Below are 21,081 nucleotides of genomic sequence, written 5' to 3'. Positions count from 1 at the left end.
AATCCTCTAAATTGCAGACCAATATCCTTAACAATGATTTGCTCAGAATTCTTGAACATATTCTTTGTTCAAATATAATAGTGTTCCTTGAGATGGAAAAGCTGTCCACAAATCAGAATGGTCTTGGAAAGCATTGTTTGTTTAAAACTTAAATTTCCCTTTTCTCACATGGTATCCTGTAAACTATAGATAAAGGGCAACCGGCAGATTCCATATTCTTAGATTTACGAAAAGTGTTTGACACAAGTTCTCCACTACAGACTGTTAACAAAGATATACGCATACAGAATAAGTTCCAAGATAAATGAGTGGCTCGAGGATTTCATAAGTAATAGAAATGAGTATGTTGTCCTCAACAGCGATTATCACAGAAAAGGGTACTGTCAGGAGTGCCCCAGGGAACTTTAATAGCACCACTCTTATTCTCTATATTCATAAATGATCTAATGGATAGGTGTGACTGTGGTGTACGGGAAGGTGTCATCACTGAATGGCTGTAGGGTTATACAAGATGACTTAGAATTTGTAGTTGGTGTAATACATGGCAGCTTGCTCAAAGCATTGAAAAATGTAAATTATTATGAATGAGTAGGGAAAAAACCCTCTAAAATTAGAATACAGGCTGTTTAACACAGTCATGAAGATTAAATATCTAAGCATCATTTTGCAAACCAATACAAAATGCACTGACAATGTGCCCCTGTGGCACAAATTCATGATGAACTAATATTTCAAAGTCAAAGAAAGCTATCAGCATGGTTTTGACATTTGACTTGACCTGACAAGCTTTTCTGGACTTTGAGAACCTTTCCTGACCCACTGTGAAAATTGAACCTTGGTCTCAACAACATAATAGTAAACTCATGTCTCACCATCAGTTACAATTCTCTCAAGAGACATCTTGTTCTCATTTTCAAGATCCAAAAGCTCTTCACAGATGGGAAGGTGAAGATCTTTCTGGTCTTGACTCATGAGTCAAGATGAACTTGGCAGCAACACAGTATATTCCAAGACACTGTGTCAAGATTTCACGACATGATCCAACTGAAATGCTATATTCTTCTGCAATCTCTCTGACAGTCAGTCTTCAATTAGTATGCATAATTTTGGTGGTGATCCTGACATGAGCATCATTGGTAGACATCAAAGGGCATCCTCAACGGGGATCATCTTTAACTTCCGTCTGGCCATTTTTAAACTGTATGGATCATTCATAACCAGAGTACACTTAAGAACTCTCCACTGTAGGCTTCCTGCATCATTTTGTGAGTGTCTTTAGAGGTTTTCTCATGTTTCACGCAACATTTAATGCAGACGCATTGCTCCTTCAATTCTGCCATCTCGAAATTTGCAAACTGTGCAACACAAAATTCTACTCAATACAGTACTGAACAATAACACACAGACATACAACAATGAAACCTTCGGCAGTTACAAATTACACACAGGCATGTGAAGGGATGCCAACCACATTTCGCTCCAACACACCATTGTCACAAATTTTCGAATGTTCTGATTTGTGTGTGTGTGTGTGTGTGTGTGTGTGTGTGTGTGTGTGTGTGTGTGTGTGTGCAGACCTCATACTAATCCTTCCACTCTGCTGTGAGAATCACACGTCAGCAAATGGAAATACACACACTAATTTTTGCAATGTTCAGATAGACGTGAAATTAACTAACCATTTACAAAAAAAACTGGAAACTTCAGGTTGCAATATAAACAGTAAAAGGATCAATTGCTACTCACCATAAAGAAGACACAGTTGCAGACAGCCACAAGAGAGAGACTCTAAAAACGTTTAGGATCCATAGCCATCTCTAGAAAAGAAGATAAATCTCACACACACACACACACACACACACACACACACACACACACACGACCTCCATCTCTGGCATCTCCGACCAAAATGCCACTGTCACATTGAGTGACCTGGAGTGAGGCAGGGATAGCAGTGTACAGGTGAGGTCAGAGGAGAGTGCTGTTTGGCAGATGGTACAGGAACTAGATGCAAGCATGAGAAGACTGTCAAGAGCAACAGTTGGGAAGATGATGTGCAGGGAGGTAGGGCAGGGTGATCAGAAAAGGTGATGGGTGGAGAAGGGGAAAGAGGCATTGGCAGAGTGTGGTCCTGAACAAGTGTGAAGGTATATTAACAGAGAGGAGGTGACAGTACAGAGGGGGCAGAAACTAATGGGTGGAGGGTGTGGGGGCAGTAGGTTACCAAAGATTGAGGCAGGGATAATTTTGTGAGGGAGAATATGTAGCGAGGATGACTCCATTCCATGCAGTTCAGAGAAACTGGTGGTGGAGGGTAGTATCTAGATTGCCCAGGTTGTGAAACAACCATTGAAATCTAGCATTTTATGTTCAGCTGCATCTTATGCCACAAGGTGGTCAGCAATGCTCTTGGCCACAGTTTGCCGGTGGCTGTTCATTCTGGTGGACAGCTGGTTGGTCATTGTACCAATATAAAAAGTTGTGCAATGACTGCAGCAGACCTGGTACATGACATGGCTGCTTTCACACATGGCTCAGCCTCTGATGGGGTAGGATAAGTTTGTGACAGAATTGGAATAGGAAGTGCTGGGTGGATGGATCACAATGAGGCTTCCACAGGGATATGATTGCTGTGGCTAGGGTTGGGATTGGGAGTGGCATAGGGATGGACTTGGATGATGTGGAGGTTGTATGGGTGACTGAACACCACTTTAGGTTGGGGAGGAAGGGTTCTGAGTAGGATAGGTAATCAAAGCCATGCTGAAGGGTGTGATTCAACTGTTCCAGTCCAGAGTGGTACTGGGTGATAAAGGAGGCACTCCTTTTTAGTTGGTTCCTGGGGGGGATTAGGTATGTGGGAGGAAATGGCATGGGAGATCTCTCAGTGGACTCTCTCTGGGAGATAGTGTCTGCTGTGAAAGCCTTTGTGAGCCCTTCAAGCATAGTGGGAAAGGAAATTCTTGTCGTTGCAGATATACTGTCAACCAAGTGGACAGGCTGTATTCGAGAGATTTTTTGATGTGTAAGGGATAGCAGCTGTGAAATATAGGAAGCATTGGTGGGTTTAATGTGGACAGAGGTGTGAATCGAGTTGTTGGAGAGGAAGGGTTCAAGACCCAGGGTGGTGGGATGCTGGGTTGAGGAGGACAAGATGAAGTGGATAGCAGGCAAGGTGTTGAGGAGGACAAGGTGAAGTGGATGGCAGGCAAGGTGTTGAGGTTGTAACAGACTGAGGATATGGCGTCTTGGCCATGAGTCCAGATCATGAAGACATCATCAATGAACCTGAACTAGACCGAAGATTTTAGGTTTTTGGGAGGCTAGGAAGGTTTCCTTCAGACGGCCCACTAACAGGTTGGCATAGCAGGGTGTCATTTTGGTGTCCTTGGCTGTGCCATAGATTTGTTTTAAAACCTCCCCTTCAAAGGAAAAGTAATTGTGTGTTAGGATAAAGTTAGTAAGGTGTACGAGGAATGAGGTTGTGAGCTTCAAGTCTGAAGGATTCAGGATAAAAAGGGGTGGGGACGGTGGAGATTTGATTAAGGAAGGGATTGTTACCTTTGACAAGGGAGGCTAGATTTTAAGCAAACAGTTGAAGGTATTGGTCAATGAGAGCCAAAATTCTTTCTGTGGGGGCAAAAAAATCACATACAATGGGGAATTCCCAGAACATCTCCCCCAAATCCATTTTCCTCTTTACCCCTATTACATCTCGCATACACATCTTCTGCATGCTACCCCAAATCCAAGAACTCAACAATTCTGGATGCTGCATTGTAACTGTTAAATGTGCTGCCCCCAGCCCTGCCCCACCCCAAAAGAATTTTGGTCCTCACTGACTAACACCTCCAACTAACTGCCTGAAATCTAGTTTTCCCACATCAAAAATACCAAGCACCTCCTCCACCAACTCTACATATCCCTACCCATTTATCTTCTGAATCCTTAGTTGCCACAGTTTACACCACTTTCCTGTATGTCAACATCTCTCATGACAATGGTCTTATCGCTGTTGACCTCTACCTTTCCCAACATCCTTCAGCCTCCAAATCCACAACCTCATTCCACATACACCTTACTAACTTTTACACGTCCGTCCACATCAAACCGACCAACAGTATCCGCATTTTGATTGTGCCATCTCTTACACATCAAACAGCTGCCATTCCTTACACATCAAAGAATCCCTCCCATACAGCCTGACCACCTGGGGACTGTGGATCTGCAGTAGCAATAACTCCCTTGCCTAACATGCTGAAGGTCTCACAAAGGCTTTCACAAACAGGAACTACTCCCAGAGCTAGTCAACAGATTTATCACACCATTCCCCCACACACCCTCTATCCCCTCAAGAACCAGCTACAAAGGAGTGCCCCCTTTGTCACCTCTACCAACCTGAACTGGAACAACTGGACCACGTCCTTCATCAGGGCTTTGATTATATATCATCATGGCCTGAAATTAGAGACTTCCTACACAAGAGCCTTCCCATTCCTCCTTAAGTGGTGTTCCATCACCTACCAAAACTCCATAGCCTAGTCCACCCTTATGCTACTCCCAATCCCAACCCTTTGCCATAGGGATCAAGCGACTGTCCATCAAGATGAATGGTCACTGCCAAACTGTGGTTAAGGGTTTGGTTGAACACACTGTGGCACAACATGCAGCTGAACATAACATGCTTGATTTCAATGGCTGCTTCACAACCTGAGCCATCTGGATACTACCCTCTACCATCAGATTCCCTAATGTCAGTTTTTCCTATGAGTATTTAAACTGGTGGAGGCCTTATTACGATCTTCAGTTGTTAGAGGGTGTATTACGCTCTTCAGTTGTAGGCAACTGCTGTCCGCCAGTGTAGTAGTTATCCTTACAACACATTCTCTGCTGCTGAAATTATCCCAACCTCACTATGGTAACCTACTGCCCCACACTGTCCACCACCTTCTGTCACCTCATCCCCATCCTGTGCCACTCTCTAACAACATGTCCATCAGTCTTTGCATAATCGATGGTACTATCAGGGTGTGTTGACACCTGCGAGAAAATGTTAGAAGGAAACTGCCTGAAATGTGGCGAGACAATCATGACTCTTGCACCAGCACATTCATCCCTGTTGGTGCGTGACTATTTCACAAAAAAATGAAATCACTGTGCTGCCTCATCTTCCGAACTCTCCAAACCTGGCCCCTATGGACTTTCTTCTATTTCCAAAGTTAAAAATCCCATTGAAAGGATGAAGATTTACAACAATGGATGATATAAAAAATATTCATAGACAGCACTTCACACAATTGAACAGAGGGCGTACCATGACTGCCTCCGGAACTGGTGTTGGAAGCAGTGTATCAATATTGTGGAGGAGAGTATTTCAAAGGAGACCATGCACAAAATATCAGTTTTCGTACCAGGTAACTCATTAGCCCACATAACATGGCACCTAACCTAACCTAACCACATAAAACATTACGCAGCCATGGATATCTAAAATAAACTGTGGTACAGGCTAATGATTTTTACATTGAACAACTGGACAGATCAAGACAAGATTCAAAGAACACATTCTTTCTAGTGAGAAGAATGCATTTAAGTCTCATCTTTAGTGTAAGAACTATGCCGCTTGACATACTGTTGCAAAGCTGATAAGGGGCAGTTTATGCATATTGAAATATGGAAATACTTCAGTAAGTTTACAGGCAGGATATTAAGCAAAGATAAAGACTAGATGATTTTTAGAGAACTTATATGTAACATTGAAACAGTTGTAACTTCTGATCTGGTTCTTTCTCTTGTGTTTAAGCAGACCTTCCTTCCTCAGATAGACTAAGATTGCACTTTCTGTCATCTTCTATAACATGTTTCTTTTGTACTTGTAATTTGTCATATTGAATACCTAAAATGTAGAAAGACAGACAGAACTGAGCTTCCACTGTTTATTGTGTAAGAGAAAATCCAATTCGTACCAAAACAGAGTAGTATTATTCATGACCTGCACTTCTACACAAACAAGTTGTGGATTGATGTGTGACTCCAGGTCTGACAACAGGATGATAGTAGAGAGCTGGAAGGTAGCCATGGCACTTCTTGCTGCAGTATTTCAAGGCTCTCCCAAAAGCTATCTGCCATGCTTCTAGAAATAATGACAGCTGTACTAAGTGCTCCAAAACAAGATAACAGCACCAGCAGTTCTAACCAGAGTGTTTGCAGATTTCCATTGCCTGTAAGGTGAATATCAGAACTGTTCCTCAAATTCCCTCCTCCATGATCCACTGGACAATACAGGATACTTCTGATAAGACTTAAGAGCCTGTCTACTCACCAAGAAAATGGGATGAAAAGTGTCAAAAAATATGTCGGTTCATTGTATTTCATTATTATTAAGTCCCATGATTGTTTGCTGTGCTACGTACAGTGTTGTGATTTGTCACTTTTGGTGTACTGGGTTCGCCAAGCACTGTCATCACCTGTTAATACTCCGCTTGCTTTTAGGCAAATTCTTTTGGAGTCTATATTAGTTTGTCTGCTGGATTTGACTCAAAATTTACTAAATGTCCGTTTCACATTTGTCCCATCACATGCCAAGACAGTATTTGTAGATTTGTGCAAAATAATCCCATACTCCAGTGTCCATAGTTTCATTTTCTATCAACATTGTGAAACTTCATGCAAAGATCAAAGATGTATTTTTATATTATTTGTTTACAGTGTATCTGCTACTGTCAGGTCAGGATATCTCTCTGTTAATACCATGAAACCATACATTAATTAATTGGAAATGGATGTGATATTTTCTTGTGCCTTGGCTAAACAATGTTAGTATTTTTTGGTTTTATGAGACAGTAACTTAGATAAATATCACCACTGTAGAAATTTGTATTCAAATTAAGTGCTTGTAGTTTTATCAGCACTTTTCATCCTTGAATCAGATCTTGAATATACATTTAATTTTTCAGGATGGAAAGGCAGCTTCAGCAACACTTGTGTGTGCATTCCTAATGTTTGTTAACATGTTCAGGAGACCTGAAGATGCTGCACAAATGTTTGCTGTAAAAAGAATGCCCCCCGGTCTTCAGCCATCTGAAATGAGGTATGTAATCCAAAAATCAAATTGGTTGTTACTAGAGTTTTCATTTTGTCTTCTCCCTGATATCACTAATTGTGGCAGATCATGATCAATGGGAGTTGTACAGTATTATCTACTCCCTGCAGGACATAGATAATACTATGCACTGACACAATTGTAAACTGTGTGTTACAGTCCAAAGTTAACACAGGACATTATTGTATACAAATGACCTACAGCCAGAGCAAGCGTTGCAAATAATAATTACAAAAAGAGAAATTGTTTACTGGTGCCACCAGATAGTTCTGAAATTTTAGCTGTGACATAGTGAATGCAGTTTGTCTTCATGTGCCCCACTTATTTAGTTAGTAGCAGAGGTATTAATTGTAACAAAAAAGCAGTTAACAATGAAAGTAAAGTTATGCGGCATACCTATGAGACCTCTAGAGACAGTGTAGCAATAAGTTTATCAAGTACTCTTACCACTCAGTTCCAAAGTCTTGACACTCATTCATGATTAAGTTACATTAAACAAGGCTACCTTTTTTGTAGGCTATTTACAACTTGATTTGTGGCTTGTATGGTCAAAACTCAGAACATTAACTTAGCCACATGTGTTACCACAAGGGCCTGTAAAATATGCATCCAGTTTGGATTTATGCCAGTAGCTTAAAATTGCTCAAGCTAGTTGAATGTGATTAAAAATGATGGTATGTTCCCTATTATAAAATCATTTCAGGCTGTTTTTCTTAAATACTTCTTTCCAGAAGAGCATCATGGACTGAGCACTAGCATATGATAGATTATTAGAGTTGGGTGTAACAGGTGGTTCAAAACATTGTTGCATTCTCTTAGTGCAGCTATTTATCAAATAATATTTGTTGTTAAAACATACTTCTTATCTCTCCACATCCTGGATCAGTAAGTACACAATGTGTGGTTTCTATACTGGGTGTATCACAATTAGTAGCAGCTGCCAGGGGCACCAGGCTGAGAAAGGTGCCCAAGAACAAGATTTGTATACATTGTGTTTCATAATTAGTAGTGAAAACTAACATGGTGATAGTCAGGAGAAAAGGACAGAGGGTGGGCAACGCCAAGTGATAAGTCACTTGTGTGGGAAAAATGTTGTCGAACCAGCACTGGTCCTATCATTGAACCCAGAGAAACGCACACACACCTCCCTTAACCATGCCTCAGTCAGATTCCGTATCATAACTTTTCTCATTAGTATGGAGAATGAGCTTTTTGCTGTGTGTTCTTGAAGTATGAGAGAAACCAGTTGTGAGCTACTCATCTTATTCCATAATGGTCTAGCTTCTGGTAATATTTTGTGATCATCCCAATCAAATGGTTTAGTCAAGTCAAAGATGACACCTAGCATTCACAGCTTTGATGCATCCAGTGCCACACAGAGAAGAGAGACTATAGTGTTTTCAATTGTTAAATTACCTCTAATACCAGAGTGTACATTGGGCAGCAAATTATGTGAACTGAAATTATCAATTGCTATTTTATATACAGCCTTTTCAATATCTTTAGAAAATGCTATTGAATAGAAATAGATCTAAAATAGTCTGCATCACGCCTTTATTTTGTTGTAAAGTGGTTTCAGTACTGTGTACTTTAATCATTCAGGAAACTGACAACTCCTAAAAGAAAAGTTAACAAATGTGCCTAACTCCTGTGCTAATATATGGAGCACAGCACTTAAGTATTCCGCTACGTACTCCATCATATCCAGAAGAGCCCTCAGTCTTCAATAATTTAATTATTGACTCAATCTCCCCTCTGTCACTATCTCTGAAGTACATTTCAGATAGCAGTCTTGGAAAGTCATTTTCTAAGAGTTATAAGATTCCCTGTAAATACTAGGTTTTTATTTAATTTACTATCTATATTCAGGAAGTGGTTATTAAATGCTGAACATGTATCTGGCTTATCATGGATGCTGGAATTGGCAGTCATGTGTGCATGTTGTGTGCTAGCTGGTGTTTCTCTTTTGCTGATGAAGGCTGTAGCTGAAAGCTTTATGTAAATGTCTTTTCATTCTGCCTGCCTATAATGTAACATGTCTTCTTTAAGGTAAGTAGCAATCTGTGTTTTCCTACATTGTTAATATTCCTACCTGGAGTTGCCACTGTTTGATTTTATCATGAACAAAAACATTTTTACCATGTATTGACTATATCCTCAACCTTGTGCTGTTGGCCAGATACTTCCTTCAATACTGACGATACACTTTTAATTTTTTCCTGAGAGTTAGCAGTTCTACTTCTACATCTTTGCACTCCACATGGCGGTTGCCTTCCAAATGACATTTTTAACCGTCTTGCAATGTTATTTGTAATGGACTACTGCAGCTTGTTGTGAGTATTTCTAACATATTGATATAATGCCCACTTTGTTCTACGTCATATTCTTATCCCACTAGTCAGTCACCCAGATTGCCTGCTATTGCTTGTACCCTGTTATAAATGTTCTAATGGAAAGTAACTTTCATAGATCAAGACAAATACCTTGACGAATGAATTTTTTTCATCGTCTGTTATCATCACTATAAACATACTACCAGTCTTGGTCTTTAATGAGGTTTAAAAAGTCTCCGTTGCCAGTAGATTAACATTTCTAAAGTGAGTGTGTGTGTGTGTGTTCTCTTTTGTAAAATTCCTACATAACTCCCCTGTGTTATCAGGCATTAGGCTTCACAGTGCTGGTGATCTAGCACTCACTCCCCAACACTTCCTGCAACTGTTGACATCTCTGCAATGAGAACTGCCTAACAGCAGAACTTTCTTCTTTCTGTTTGCAACTGACTTAGGCTTCTTAACTGTGGGGGACAGCTGCAGGTATCCTACATACACAGCTACAAGAGGCTGCTCACCACTGAACTCTGACAGTTGGTTAAAAATGTTGGTGGTAAGCAAAGTAAAATTATCTGAATAGATCAGTCTCCTAACAGCCTTCTTAATAACTGCCAGTTTCCATTCCAAAGCCACCTTCTTCCTGTTCATCCTATCTAGTTTCTCCCTTGCATTGTCTAATGCTAGCTGAAGAGCATGGCTCGTATGCTTCTGCTCCTCTATTAACTTCTTTTTGTTACACATACTGCAATTCCAGGAGAGGATCGAACTAGAATACCCATTGGCTTCCCTACTGCTTCCCCCCCTTTCCCAATGAAAATACTTCCACAAATCACACACTGTAACCGACTACTCACAAATCTGCGATAAACGTATACTTCATTCATGATAAAAAATTTTATAGTTATCAAAAAAACTATACACTTACATTACCTACGTTAAACCATTACGGTAAAATGATTTTATTAACTAATTACAGGTATTTCAAAATTTTCTCTATAGAAAGAAAGTAACAACTACTAATACAACTAATCCAACACTAATGTTACTACCACAAATACCTCACAAGTTACTTTACTCAAACATTTCACACGGCCACTGGTACATTAGGAGAAACATAATAGTTCAGAAATTATGCAGAGCTCTCACCAAAAAGCAGCAGCATTGAGTTGTACACACACACACACACACACACACACACACACACACACACACACACACAAACAAACAAAAGAGAATGAAAACTTTGCTAGCTTTTTGAAGAAATTCTTTGACAAACTAGAGTACACATGCAGGAGGAGGAGGGGTTGGAGATGGGTAGCTAGCAACTCAGAGGGAAGCAGCATATGCGCAGACTACGAATGTAGGAGGGAGGGGTGACAAGTGCATGGGCTAGCATGGGATATACAGGTATGTCGTAACTGCCGTCTGCTTCACATCTCCTATGAAGCAAGCTACGTAAATTTAAGTGTTAACTGTGATTTTCTTACTTGTCACTTCTTTTTCCGTGTATTTTTGCTGATGGCCATGGTCAGCCGTCTTCAGGCTGCTGCCTTGAAGTGTAGCGGCAGTGAGGAGTCCGGTGCTTCGCATGGTACACCCCAGGTGTTACATACTTCACCCACGGTCCCTGCTGTCGAGACATCTTAACGGGTACCGGGTGCAGTTGGGCCACCCTCTCCCCAAGGGGAGTGGCGGGTTTCGTGGCGCACGAGGCGAAGGGTCAATGTGGAGGCTGGCCGTGTGGCATCACCAGCTCTTCCTGTGAGTGGACATGCCACTCCTTCAGCAAAGTCCGAGCAGGCACACGGAGGGAGGGGTTTATTACTGATTGGGAGCTCCAATGTTAGGCGGGTGATGGAGCCCCTTAGGGAAGTAGCGGAAAGGTCGGGGAAGAAGGCCAGTGTTCACTCTGTCTGCTTGCTGGTGGTACTCATCTGAGATGTGGAGGGCCCTGCCGGCGGCGATAGAGAGCACTGGGTGCACCCAACTGCAAATTGTTGCTCATGTCAGCACCAATGACTCCTGGCATCTGGGTTCAGAGGTCATTCGCAGTTCATACAGGCGGATGGTGGAGTTGGTGAACGTGAAAAGCCTCACTCACGGGGTGGAATCTGAACTAGTACTACATTCCACTATCCTCGTTTTGCTTTTGTTGATGTTCATCTTATATCCTCCTTTCAAGACTATCCATTCCGTTCAACTGCTCTTCCAAGTCCTTTGCTGTCTCTGACAGAATTACAATGTCACCGGTGAACCTCAAGGTTTTTATTTCTTCTCCATGGATTTTAATACCTACTCCGAATATTTCTTTTGTTTCCTTTATTGCTTGCCCAATATACAGATTGAATAACATCATGGAGAGGCTACAACCCTGTCTTACTCCCTTCCCAACCACTGCTTCCCTTTCATGTCACTCGACCCTTATAACTGCCATCTGGTTTCGGTACAAATTGTAAATAGCCTTTCGCTCCGGTATTTTACCCCTGCCACCTTTAGAATTTGAAAGAGAGTATTCCAGTCAACATTGTCAAAAGCTTTCTCTAAGTCTACAAATGCTAGAAATGTAGGTTTGCCTTTCCTTAATCTTTCTTCTAAGATAAAGCGTAAGGTCAGTATTGCCTCACATGTTCCAGTATTTCTACGGAATCCAAACTGATCTTCCCCGAGGTCGGCTTCTACTAGTTTTTCCATTCGTCTGTAATGAATTCGTGTTAGTATTTTGCAGTTGTGGCTTATTAAACTGATAGTTAGGTAATTTTCACATCTGTCAACACCTGCTTTCTTTGGGATTGGAATTATTATATTCTTCTTGAAGTCTGAAGGTATTTCGCCAATCACATACATTTTGCTTCCCAGATGGTAGAGTTTTGTTTGGACTGGCTCTCCCAAGGCCGTCAGTAGTTCCAGTGGAATGTTGTCTACTCCGGTGGCCTTGTTTTGACTCAGGTCTTTCAGTGCTCTGTCAAATTCTTCATGCAGTATCGTATCTCCCATTTCATCTTCATCTACATCCTCTTCCATTTCCTAATATTGTCCTCAAGTACATCGCCCTTGTATAGACCCTCTATATACTCCTTCCACCTTTCTGCTTCCCTTTTTTGAGAGAGAAAAACAATTAAAATCTCTCAAAAGAGGAAAGGCTGCTTCACCTGATGGGATACCAGTTCGATTTTACACAGAGTATACGAAGGAACTTGCCCCCTTGCTTGCAGCAAAGTGCCGTAGGTCTCTATAAGAGCGTAGCGTTCCAAAAGATTGGAAAAGGGCACAGGTTATCCCCGTTTTCAAGGAGGAACATCGATCAGATGTGCAGGACTGTAGACCTATATCTCTAACGTTGATCAGTTGTAGAATTTTGGAACACGTATTATGTTAGAGTATAATGACTTTTCTGGAGACTAGAAATCTACTCTGTAGGAATCAGCATGGGTTTCTGAAAAGAAGATTGTGTGAAACCCAGCTCGTGCTATTCGTCCACGAGACTCAGAGGGCCATAGACACGGGTTCCCAGGTAGATGCCATGTTTCTTGAGTTGCACAAGGCTTTTGATACAGTTCCCCATAGTTGTTTAATGAACAAAGGAAAGAAGGGAAGAAGAGGGAAAGGAGTCATTCCAATCCCGGGAGCGGAAAGGCTTACCTTAGGAGGAAAAAAGGATATATATATATATATATATATATATATATATATATATATATATAGACACACACACACACACACACACACACACACACGTGTGTGTGTTTGTGTGTTATTTTATTGTGCCTGTCTACCGGCACTTTCCCGCTTGGTAAGTCTTGGAATATATATGACCTTGTGGATAACATCGGGATAACATCGGAAGTTCACTGAGGCTTTTTGCAGATGATGCTGTAGTATATCGAGAGGTTGCAACAATGGAAAATTTTACTGCAATGCAGGAGGATCCGCAATGAATTGATGCATGGTGCACGGAATGGCAATTGAATCTCAATGTAGGCAAATGTAATGTGCTGCGATTACATAGAAAGAAAGATCCCTCATAGTTTAGCTACAATATTCCAAAAATTATCTGAGAATAGGCATTAGGAGTGATTTAAAATGGAATGACCATATAAAATTAATCATCGGTAAAGCAGAAGCCAGACTGAGAGTCATCGGAAGAATCCTAAGGAAATGTAGTCCAAAAACAAAGGAAGTAGGTCACAGTACACTTGTTCGCCATGCTTGAATGCTGCTCACCGGTGTGGGATCCATGCCAGATGAGGTTGATGGAGGAGAAAGAGAAGATCCAACGGAGAGCAGTGCGCTTCGTTACAGGATCATTTAGTAATAGCAAAAGTGTTGTGGAGGTGATAGATAAACTCCAGTGGAAGACTCTACAAGAGAGATGCTCAGTAGCTCGGTATGGGCTTTTGTTGAAGTTTCACCAAGGAGTCGAGCAGTATATTGCTCCCTCCTTCGTATAACTTGCAAAGAGACCATGAGGATAAAATCAGAGAGATTAGAGCCCGCACAGAGGCATACCGACACTCTTTCTTTCCCTGAACAATACGTGACTGGAATAGAAGGGAGAACCAATAGAGGTACTCAGGGTACCCTCCACCACACACCGTCAGGAGGGTTGCGGAGTATGGATTTAGACGTAGATACCATAGCTAATGATTTTTGTTCAGATGAGTACAGGGTGATATCAACAGCAACAGAAAATGATATAACAGGAGTAGATTTTGTTATAAGTAGGAAGATAGGGCAGAGTGTGTGTTGCAGTGAACAGTTCAGTTCTTATCAGAATCAACAGTAAACCATCACTGACAATTATAGTTCAGGTATATATGACAACATCGCAAGCTGAAGATGAGGAGATAGAGAAAGTATATGAGGATATTGAAAGATTAATACAGTATGTAAAGGGAAATGAAAATTTAATAGTAATGGGGGGACTGCAGTGCAGTTCAGGGGAAGGAGTAGAAGAAAAGTTTACAGAGGAATATGGGCTTGGGACAAGCAGTGAGAGAGGAGAGAGGCTAATTGTGTTCTGTAATAAATTTCAGCTAGTAATAGTGAATACTCTGTTAAAGAATCACAAGAGGAGGTGATATACTTGGAAAAGGCTGGGTGATAAGGAAAGATTTCAGTTAGATTACATCATGATCGGACAGAGATTCTGAAATCAGATACAGGATTGTAAGGCTTACCCAGGAGCTGATATAGACACAGATCACAATGTAGTAGTGATGGAGAGTAGGCTGAAGTTTAAAAGATTAGTCAGGAAGAGTCAACACACAAAGAAGTGGGATACGGAAGTACTAAGGAATGACAAGATATGCTTAAAGTTCTCTAAGGCTATAGAATCAGCAATAAGGAATAACTCAGTAGGCAGTACAGTAGAAGAGGAATGGACCTCTAAAAAGGACAATCACAGAAATTGGAAAGAAAACCATAGGTACAAAGGAGGTAACTTCTAAGAAACCATGGGTAACAGAAGAAATACTTCAGTTGATCAATGATAGGAGGAAGTACAATAATGTTCATCAAAATTAAGGAATACAGAAATGTAAGCCACTGAGGAATGAAATAAATAGGAAGTACAGGGGGCCTAATATGAAATGGCTGCAAGAAAAATCTGAAGAAATCGATAAAAAAATTATTGTCACAAGGACTGACTCAGCATATAGGAAAGCCAAAATAACCTTCAATGAAATTAAAAGAAAGATTGGTGACATTAAGAGTTCAATGGGAATTCCACTGTTAAATATAGAGGAGAGACCAAATAGGTGGAAAGAGTAAGTTAAAGGCCTCACTGCGGGGGAAGATTTGTCTAATGTGATAGAAGGAACAGGAGTCATTTTAGAAGAGATGGGGATCCAGTATTGGATTCATATTTAAAAGAGCTTTGGAGGACTTAAGATCAACTAAGGCAGAAGGGATAGGTAACATTCCATCTGAATTTCTAACAACATTGCAGGAAGTGGCAACAAACAGACTATTCAAGTTAGTGCGTAGAAGTTAGTTATGTGATCCATTGATCAGTCTCACGCAAACAGTTATGATGTGGAAAATGTCAAGTGCATAAGAAATGTACACATGAAACAAGGTCTTTTTAAGCTTCTTCCATAAAGAAAATAAAAATAAATAAATGTGCCTACCCCATTCCCTTAAATGGCACAAAATCCGTATATTACACCTATAGATTTATTTATTCCTATCAAGTATTCAGCTTTGGGAAGGAAGGCATTGTCAAGGAGATATGCTTTGCATTTATTTTTGAAACTATCACTGCTGTCTGTCAGACATTTTTTTTCATCTGGTAATGTATCGAAAAAAATTTACAGCAGTATATTTTACCCCTTCTGTACCAAAGATAGGGTAAGGAGAGGATAGCATAAATCTGTCTTCCTTCTGGTATTATAATCATGAATGTCACTGATATTTTTAAGCTGGTCCATGTTGTTGAGAACAAATCTCATTACTGAGTAAATGTACTATGAGGCTGTTGTAAGAATTCCTAACCTTTAAACAGATGCCTGCAAGATGTGCGAGTATGAGCCCCGCACATTATTCTAACCACTTTCTTTTGAGCAGTAAATACTTTTCGCCCAAGTGTTGAGTTCTCCCAAAATAATATTCCGTATGACATCAGAAAATTAAAGTATGCAAAATATGTTGGCTGGCTAGTTTCTATATCATCTGAATTAGCAATTATTCTGATTTCAAAAGTTACTGAACCTAGTCGCTTTAGGAGATCAAAAATATGAATTTTCCAATTAAGATTCTCATCTATATGTACACCCAAAAACTTAGTATGCTCTACCCTGCCTACTGACTTCTGTTGATGTGTTACATTTATTGAAGGAACTGTACTTGCAGTAGAAAATTGGATGTAATATGTTTTCCCAAAGTTCAGAGCAAGCCCATTTGCAGAAAAACAATCAATAACTTTTCTAAAGACATTATTTGTATCATTTTCTATTCAATTTTCTTTCACTGGATTAATAGTGATGCTTGTATCATCAGCAAAAAGGAACACCTAATGTAATTTCAGCCCACTTAGATGAAGTGGGAAACTTCCTTAAATCACTAATCTATATAAACAAACATTTTGCTTCTTGCTCTGTAGATATCACTTAAACCACTCATGTACTGTTCCATTTATACTGTACAACTGTAAATTTTTGTAACATAATGTCATGGTTCACACTAACAAATGCTTTGGATAAGTGACAGAAAATTCCTATTGGTGACAATTTACTATTTAAAGACTCTATTGTGTGGACAGTGAAATTTTATATTGTTGTCCAGTAGAACAGTGTTTTTTTTAAATCCAAACTGTGATTTACTAAGTATCCTATTACTGTTCAGATGCCTAACAACTCTTGAGTACATTACTTTCTCGGCAAGCTTTGAAAACGCTGTAAGCAAGGATACTGGCTGGTAATTATTGACATCTGTGGTGTCCCCTTTTTTGTAGAGAGGCTTGACAATGTCATATTTTAACCTGTCTGGGAAAATACCTTGACTTAGTGATACATTATGTATGTGATTCAGAACATCAGCTGTAACTGCTCCACATTATGTTAATATCTTGTTAGAGATGTCATCTATTCCAGCAGAACATTATGGCGCAACACCACAACACACTGCTGACCAAAATATGCTGGAGTACAGTGGCTACTTAGTAATCTGTGCCACTTAGATCCTTCCCTTTAGTACCATCTTTCTTAGACTACATTGATGGAGCCTGCAGCTCATGATGTAATGGCTAGCATTGTTGTCTCTGGATCACAGGTTCCCGGGTTCGATTCCTGGGCAGGTTGGGGATTTTCTCTGCCAGGGGACTGGATGTTGGTGTTGCCCTCATAATTTCATCATCATCATCATTTGTGACTGTGTAAAAAAAATTGGATTTTGTAAAAAATTGGACTTTGTACGGGTGCTGATGACCTTATGGTTAAGTGCCCCACAAACCAATCATCATCATCATCATACATTGATGGGATTTAATCTTGCAACACATTCTTCACTTTCATAATCCTCCTGGCATCAGTCCCCTCTAACATACTGTCTCCACACCTCAGCCCAACAGTTTCCCCCTCTCCCCTTCATCTCCATTGGGTGCCAAACTCAGCAGCTCTGGTACCTGTGTGTCACATGCATGGCCTGTGCACCTACCACCCATCTCTTCCATATTTATAGCTTGCACACTTGTTGTGCCCTCCAAGCTGCTAGCTACCTGTCCACAACAACTTCTCCTCCTGCTTCACACTTATTTCTCCCCCTACTCGCCCCACACGAAGCAACCCCAACCAAGCCCACTTGCCAAATTCCAATCCAGGAGGTGTGTGTGTGTGTGTGTGTGTGTGTGTGTGTGTGTGTGTGTGTGTGTGTGTGTGCAGAAAAACTTCATTGTTAGAAATCAACTGCCTGAATAATTTTGTAGTCATTGTAATTATTATACCATGGCAATGACAAAACAGGAATGGTAAGACAAAATTGCTAGTGCTCCAGAAATATTCAGCATGAGGAAAACTTTCAACTCTTAAAGGTCTATTACGTGATAAGTGGTTGGTCAACAACTCAAGATAGCAAAGACCTACAACTTTTGAAAATATCATTACATACTGGTTTTATAAAGGTATACATGAATTGCTATGCTAAATTCTGTTTGTTATGCGTATTGTGTTGTTTTTTATGTAGGACTTTTATGATTTATTATCCCAGTGTGATTGAAGAAATATTTTTATAAAGTTTCTTGCTTTGTAACCAATAATTATCAAGTTATCTCTAGTTCACACGATTTAATTTTCTTGATCTGACACTGTTTCGCATTGGAAATTTGTAGAGCTCTGACTATTGTAATTCAGTAATGGATAAACAAGTGTTTCGAACATGCATGAGCACAGTTTAAATATTTTGTACCAAGCTTTCAAAACATGCTCTTGCAGCATAATACTTTGTAGTGTGTATTATGAAACACTAGCTATTGCTATGGTGGCGTAGAACACAGAAGTTTGTTTATGGAGCCTTTTAATGTATAATCAATGTGGTTGCTTTGTGTTGGTAATAAAAATTATGTATCTTTCAAATTAAGAATATTTTAATATCAGTGAACAAGATAATACCAGTACGCAGTCAGTTGGTGCATCATTAGAGCATTGAAATATATCACTGTTTTTGTTGATATTTGTCTGTGTATATCATTATTGACTGACTTCACTTTAACATATGAATGTAAAAGATTAGATTTGTGAACAAGAGGGCAGAACAGATGTAAAATAACCACAAACAACAATAATTATTTCTGATGTGAAGCTGTATGGCAAAGGGAATAAGTGTGTGGCAATTTTGTTTGCAGGTATCTCTACTACATGAGCCATGTACTTAAGGAGCCATCCACACATCCTCATTTCAAACCTATTACCCTGGTGTCTGTTACATTACAGCCTGTTCCCTTATTCACTAAGGTCAGGTAAGCATTACACAGTTAGTAGTCATGTAATAAGATTTATAAGTTGCACAAATTTATTGTCTTCTTCTGCTGATTCAAATTGTGTTGATCATTTCATGCATTGGTTTAGTTTCTATAATATAAATCTGACAAGATGATACAGCTGCAACAACTGAACTGAAAGCCAAATAATTTGACATAAAACTGAAGCAAATTGTTACAAAATTCAAAATTCTACCTTGTGTAATTTTCCCAGCCATCCACCTTTCTTTATTGAATCAATTGAGAATATCGACTTTACTTTTGTGCCTACTAAAACTATTTCTATACTGTAGGCAGATTACCAGGAGGTTATTACCAGAATTAAAGCATACTACTTGTGATGAATATTCTCAAACCTCAGTGCATTTTCTGACATTGGGTAGAAAACTTTGCTCTAGGCCACAGTTTAGCATTGGCCTTCATTCAGGTGGACAGCAGAGTTGATACATGATAAAACTGTTTTCACCAGTGGCTCTCCCTGTGATAGGGCAGAATATCTCCATGATAGTACTGGAATAGGATGCACTGTGCACAGGAGAGTTCCTGTACCTAATTCTTTCATAGGGTTATGACCTGTGTGACAAGGGTTTTGGAAGTAGGTGTGCCATAAGGATGAACCAGTATATTTCGTAGGTTGTGTGTGCTGTGGAATACCACTTTAGGAGATATGGGAATATTATGGGTCATGAATTGTATCCTGTTAATTTAATATTTTCACTTTCTTTAGAGTGGCTACCACTTTATCACAATTGATATAAAGATTCACAAAATTTATATGTAGACAATTTAAAATTTCACTTTTTTATAAGTGGTGGGGGTAAAGTATAAATTCAGCATGATAGGACATTTTATTACACAAAATTCTCAGGCAGTCATTCTTGCTTAAAAAGTATACTATGCTTATGTTTGTGAAAATTGCAGCACTAGGAGAGTTACATGTGACATACGATAATTTGGAATGTGATAATATCCAAATGATTGAGATTATGGAAGTGCTCATAGTTGTTGACATTGAGAAATCAGTACACTGTGCAATATCAGTGTGCTGCAGTCAGACCCTCTTAACATCCAAGAATAGGTTTGTTCTTGAGGAATTGCCTTTGACATAGCTTGTTGTGAGTTAGGATGGACAAGGATATCTCATACGTTGAGCGGGCACAAAATATATGAACAGTTGTTCCTGGAGGAGCATTACTAAGAAATGGTCAAGCAACCATATGCCAAGCACATTCATTGGATGAAGTGTTAGATGAGCATTGGACCATGAAAGCAGTGAGCCCATCACTCTTCAAACAGCTTGCTCTTCCTTACCACATAAAACTTCCTGGTGAAATATCACATGTGGCTCTATCTGAAGCGCCTTTCACAGTGAAACCTTACTGCTGTAGCAGTTGCTGTTAATATTGTCCTGAATTCATAGGAGTTCAGGTTGCATGCTATAGCCGATGGTGAACCAAACCACTGCACTAAGTTTTTGTCCTCTGTCACTCAACATAGCAAGCTGCAGATTCTGGTTGTTACAGTATCGTCCCACAAAATGGCACCATCACTGTAGAGCAAGTCGAACAGGAACTCCACATTTTTGCCACTCAGCACATCTATAGTGTGATTCACAAGCTAATTGCAGTGCAGTGTGTTAGTAATTTTCAAACAATAGAAGCAGGCACAGTGGCATGCGTACCTTTAATCTAGCTTGTAACACTTGGGCACAGGTGTTAATACAAAAGTCCACAACCATTCCAGTGCTCCAGCAGCATCAAACTAAAGCTGTAGGCACAGTTTCATGGGATATTGTGGGTATGCATAGAAAATGGCATACCACCACTAATGTCACAGTAGCATGCACTCTAAAAGCTGCAATGTCATAATATGACAAATTCTCTCCTAGAGGTCTTATCATTCTATTCTGTTCACACTCACATTTTAGTATTTTCCCGTTTGATAATAGCAAAACATACTGGTGAACGGTTTCATGCTCCCGCAATGTTTGACATCTCTTGATGACTGAAGTTGACTCATTACTACCATTTCTAGTCATCCAAGAGGACAGTGCTTGGCCTACACTGGAATCAAATCTTTGCAAACTTAGTTACATATTATTGATACATTGTTCTATATATCCTGATAGTTTGAATATATTAAAGCCATTCTTTCTGGATATTGCAGTAATCACAAATATCGGT

The 21,081-nt window shown here is 39.9% G+C and overlaps 1 protein-coding gene across 3 annotated transcripts in view; it reads left to right on the top strand.

The window, feature by feature from the left end:
- The window catches only part of LOC126356011 (cyclin-G-associated kinase), a 250,440-nt gene that overhangs the window by 103,954 nt on the left and 125,405 nt on the right, over nt 1–21,081 (top strand). For all 3 annotated transcript variants that reach the window (XM_050006662.1, XM_050006670.1, XM_050006677.1), the window contains 2 exons: nt 6,954–7,087; nt 18,764–18,877. In XM_050006662.1, coding sequence (XP_049862619.1) covers nt 6,954–7,087; nt 18,764–18,877 — 248 coding nt within the window. The remainder of the gene's footprint in view (nt 1–6,953; nt 7,088–18,763; nt 18,878–21,081) is intronic.

This window comes from Schistocerca gregaria, chromosome 1 (genome assembly GCF_023897955.1).
Source record: "Schistocerca gregaria isolate iqSchGreg1 chromosome 1, iqSchGreg1.2, whole genome shotgun sequence".
Classification (NCBI taxonomy): domain Eukaryota; kingdom Metazoa; phylum Arthropoda; class Insecta; order Orthoptera; family Acrididae; genus Schistocerca; species Schistocerca gregaria.
The sequence above is the reverse complement of the archived record's forward strand: the minus strand, read 5'-3'. Positions and strand labels throughout refer to the sequence as shown.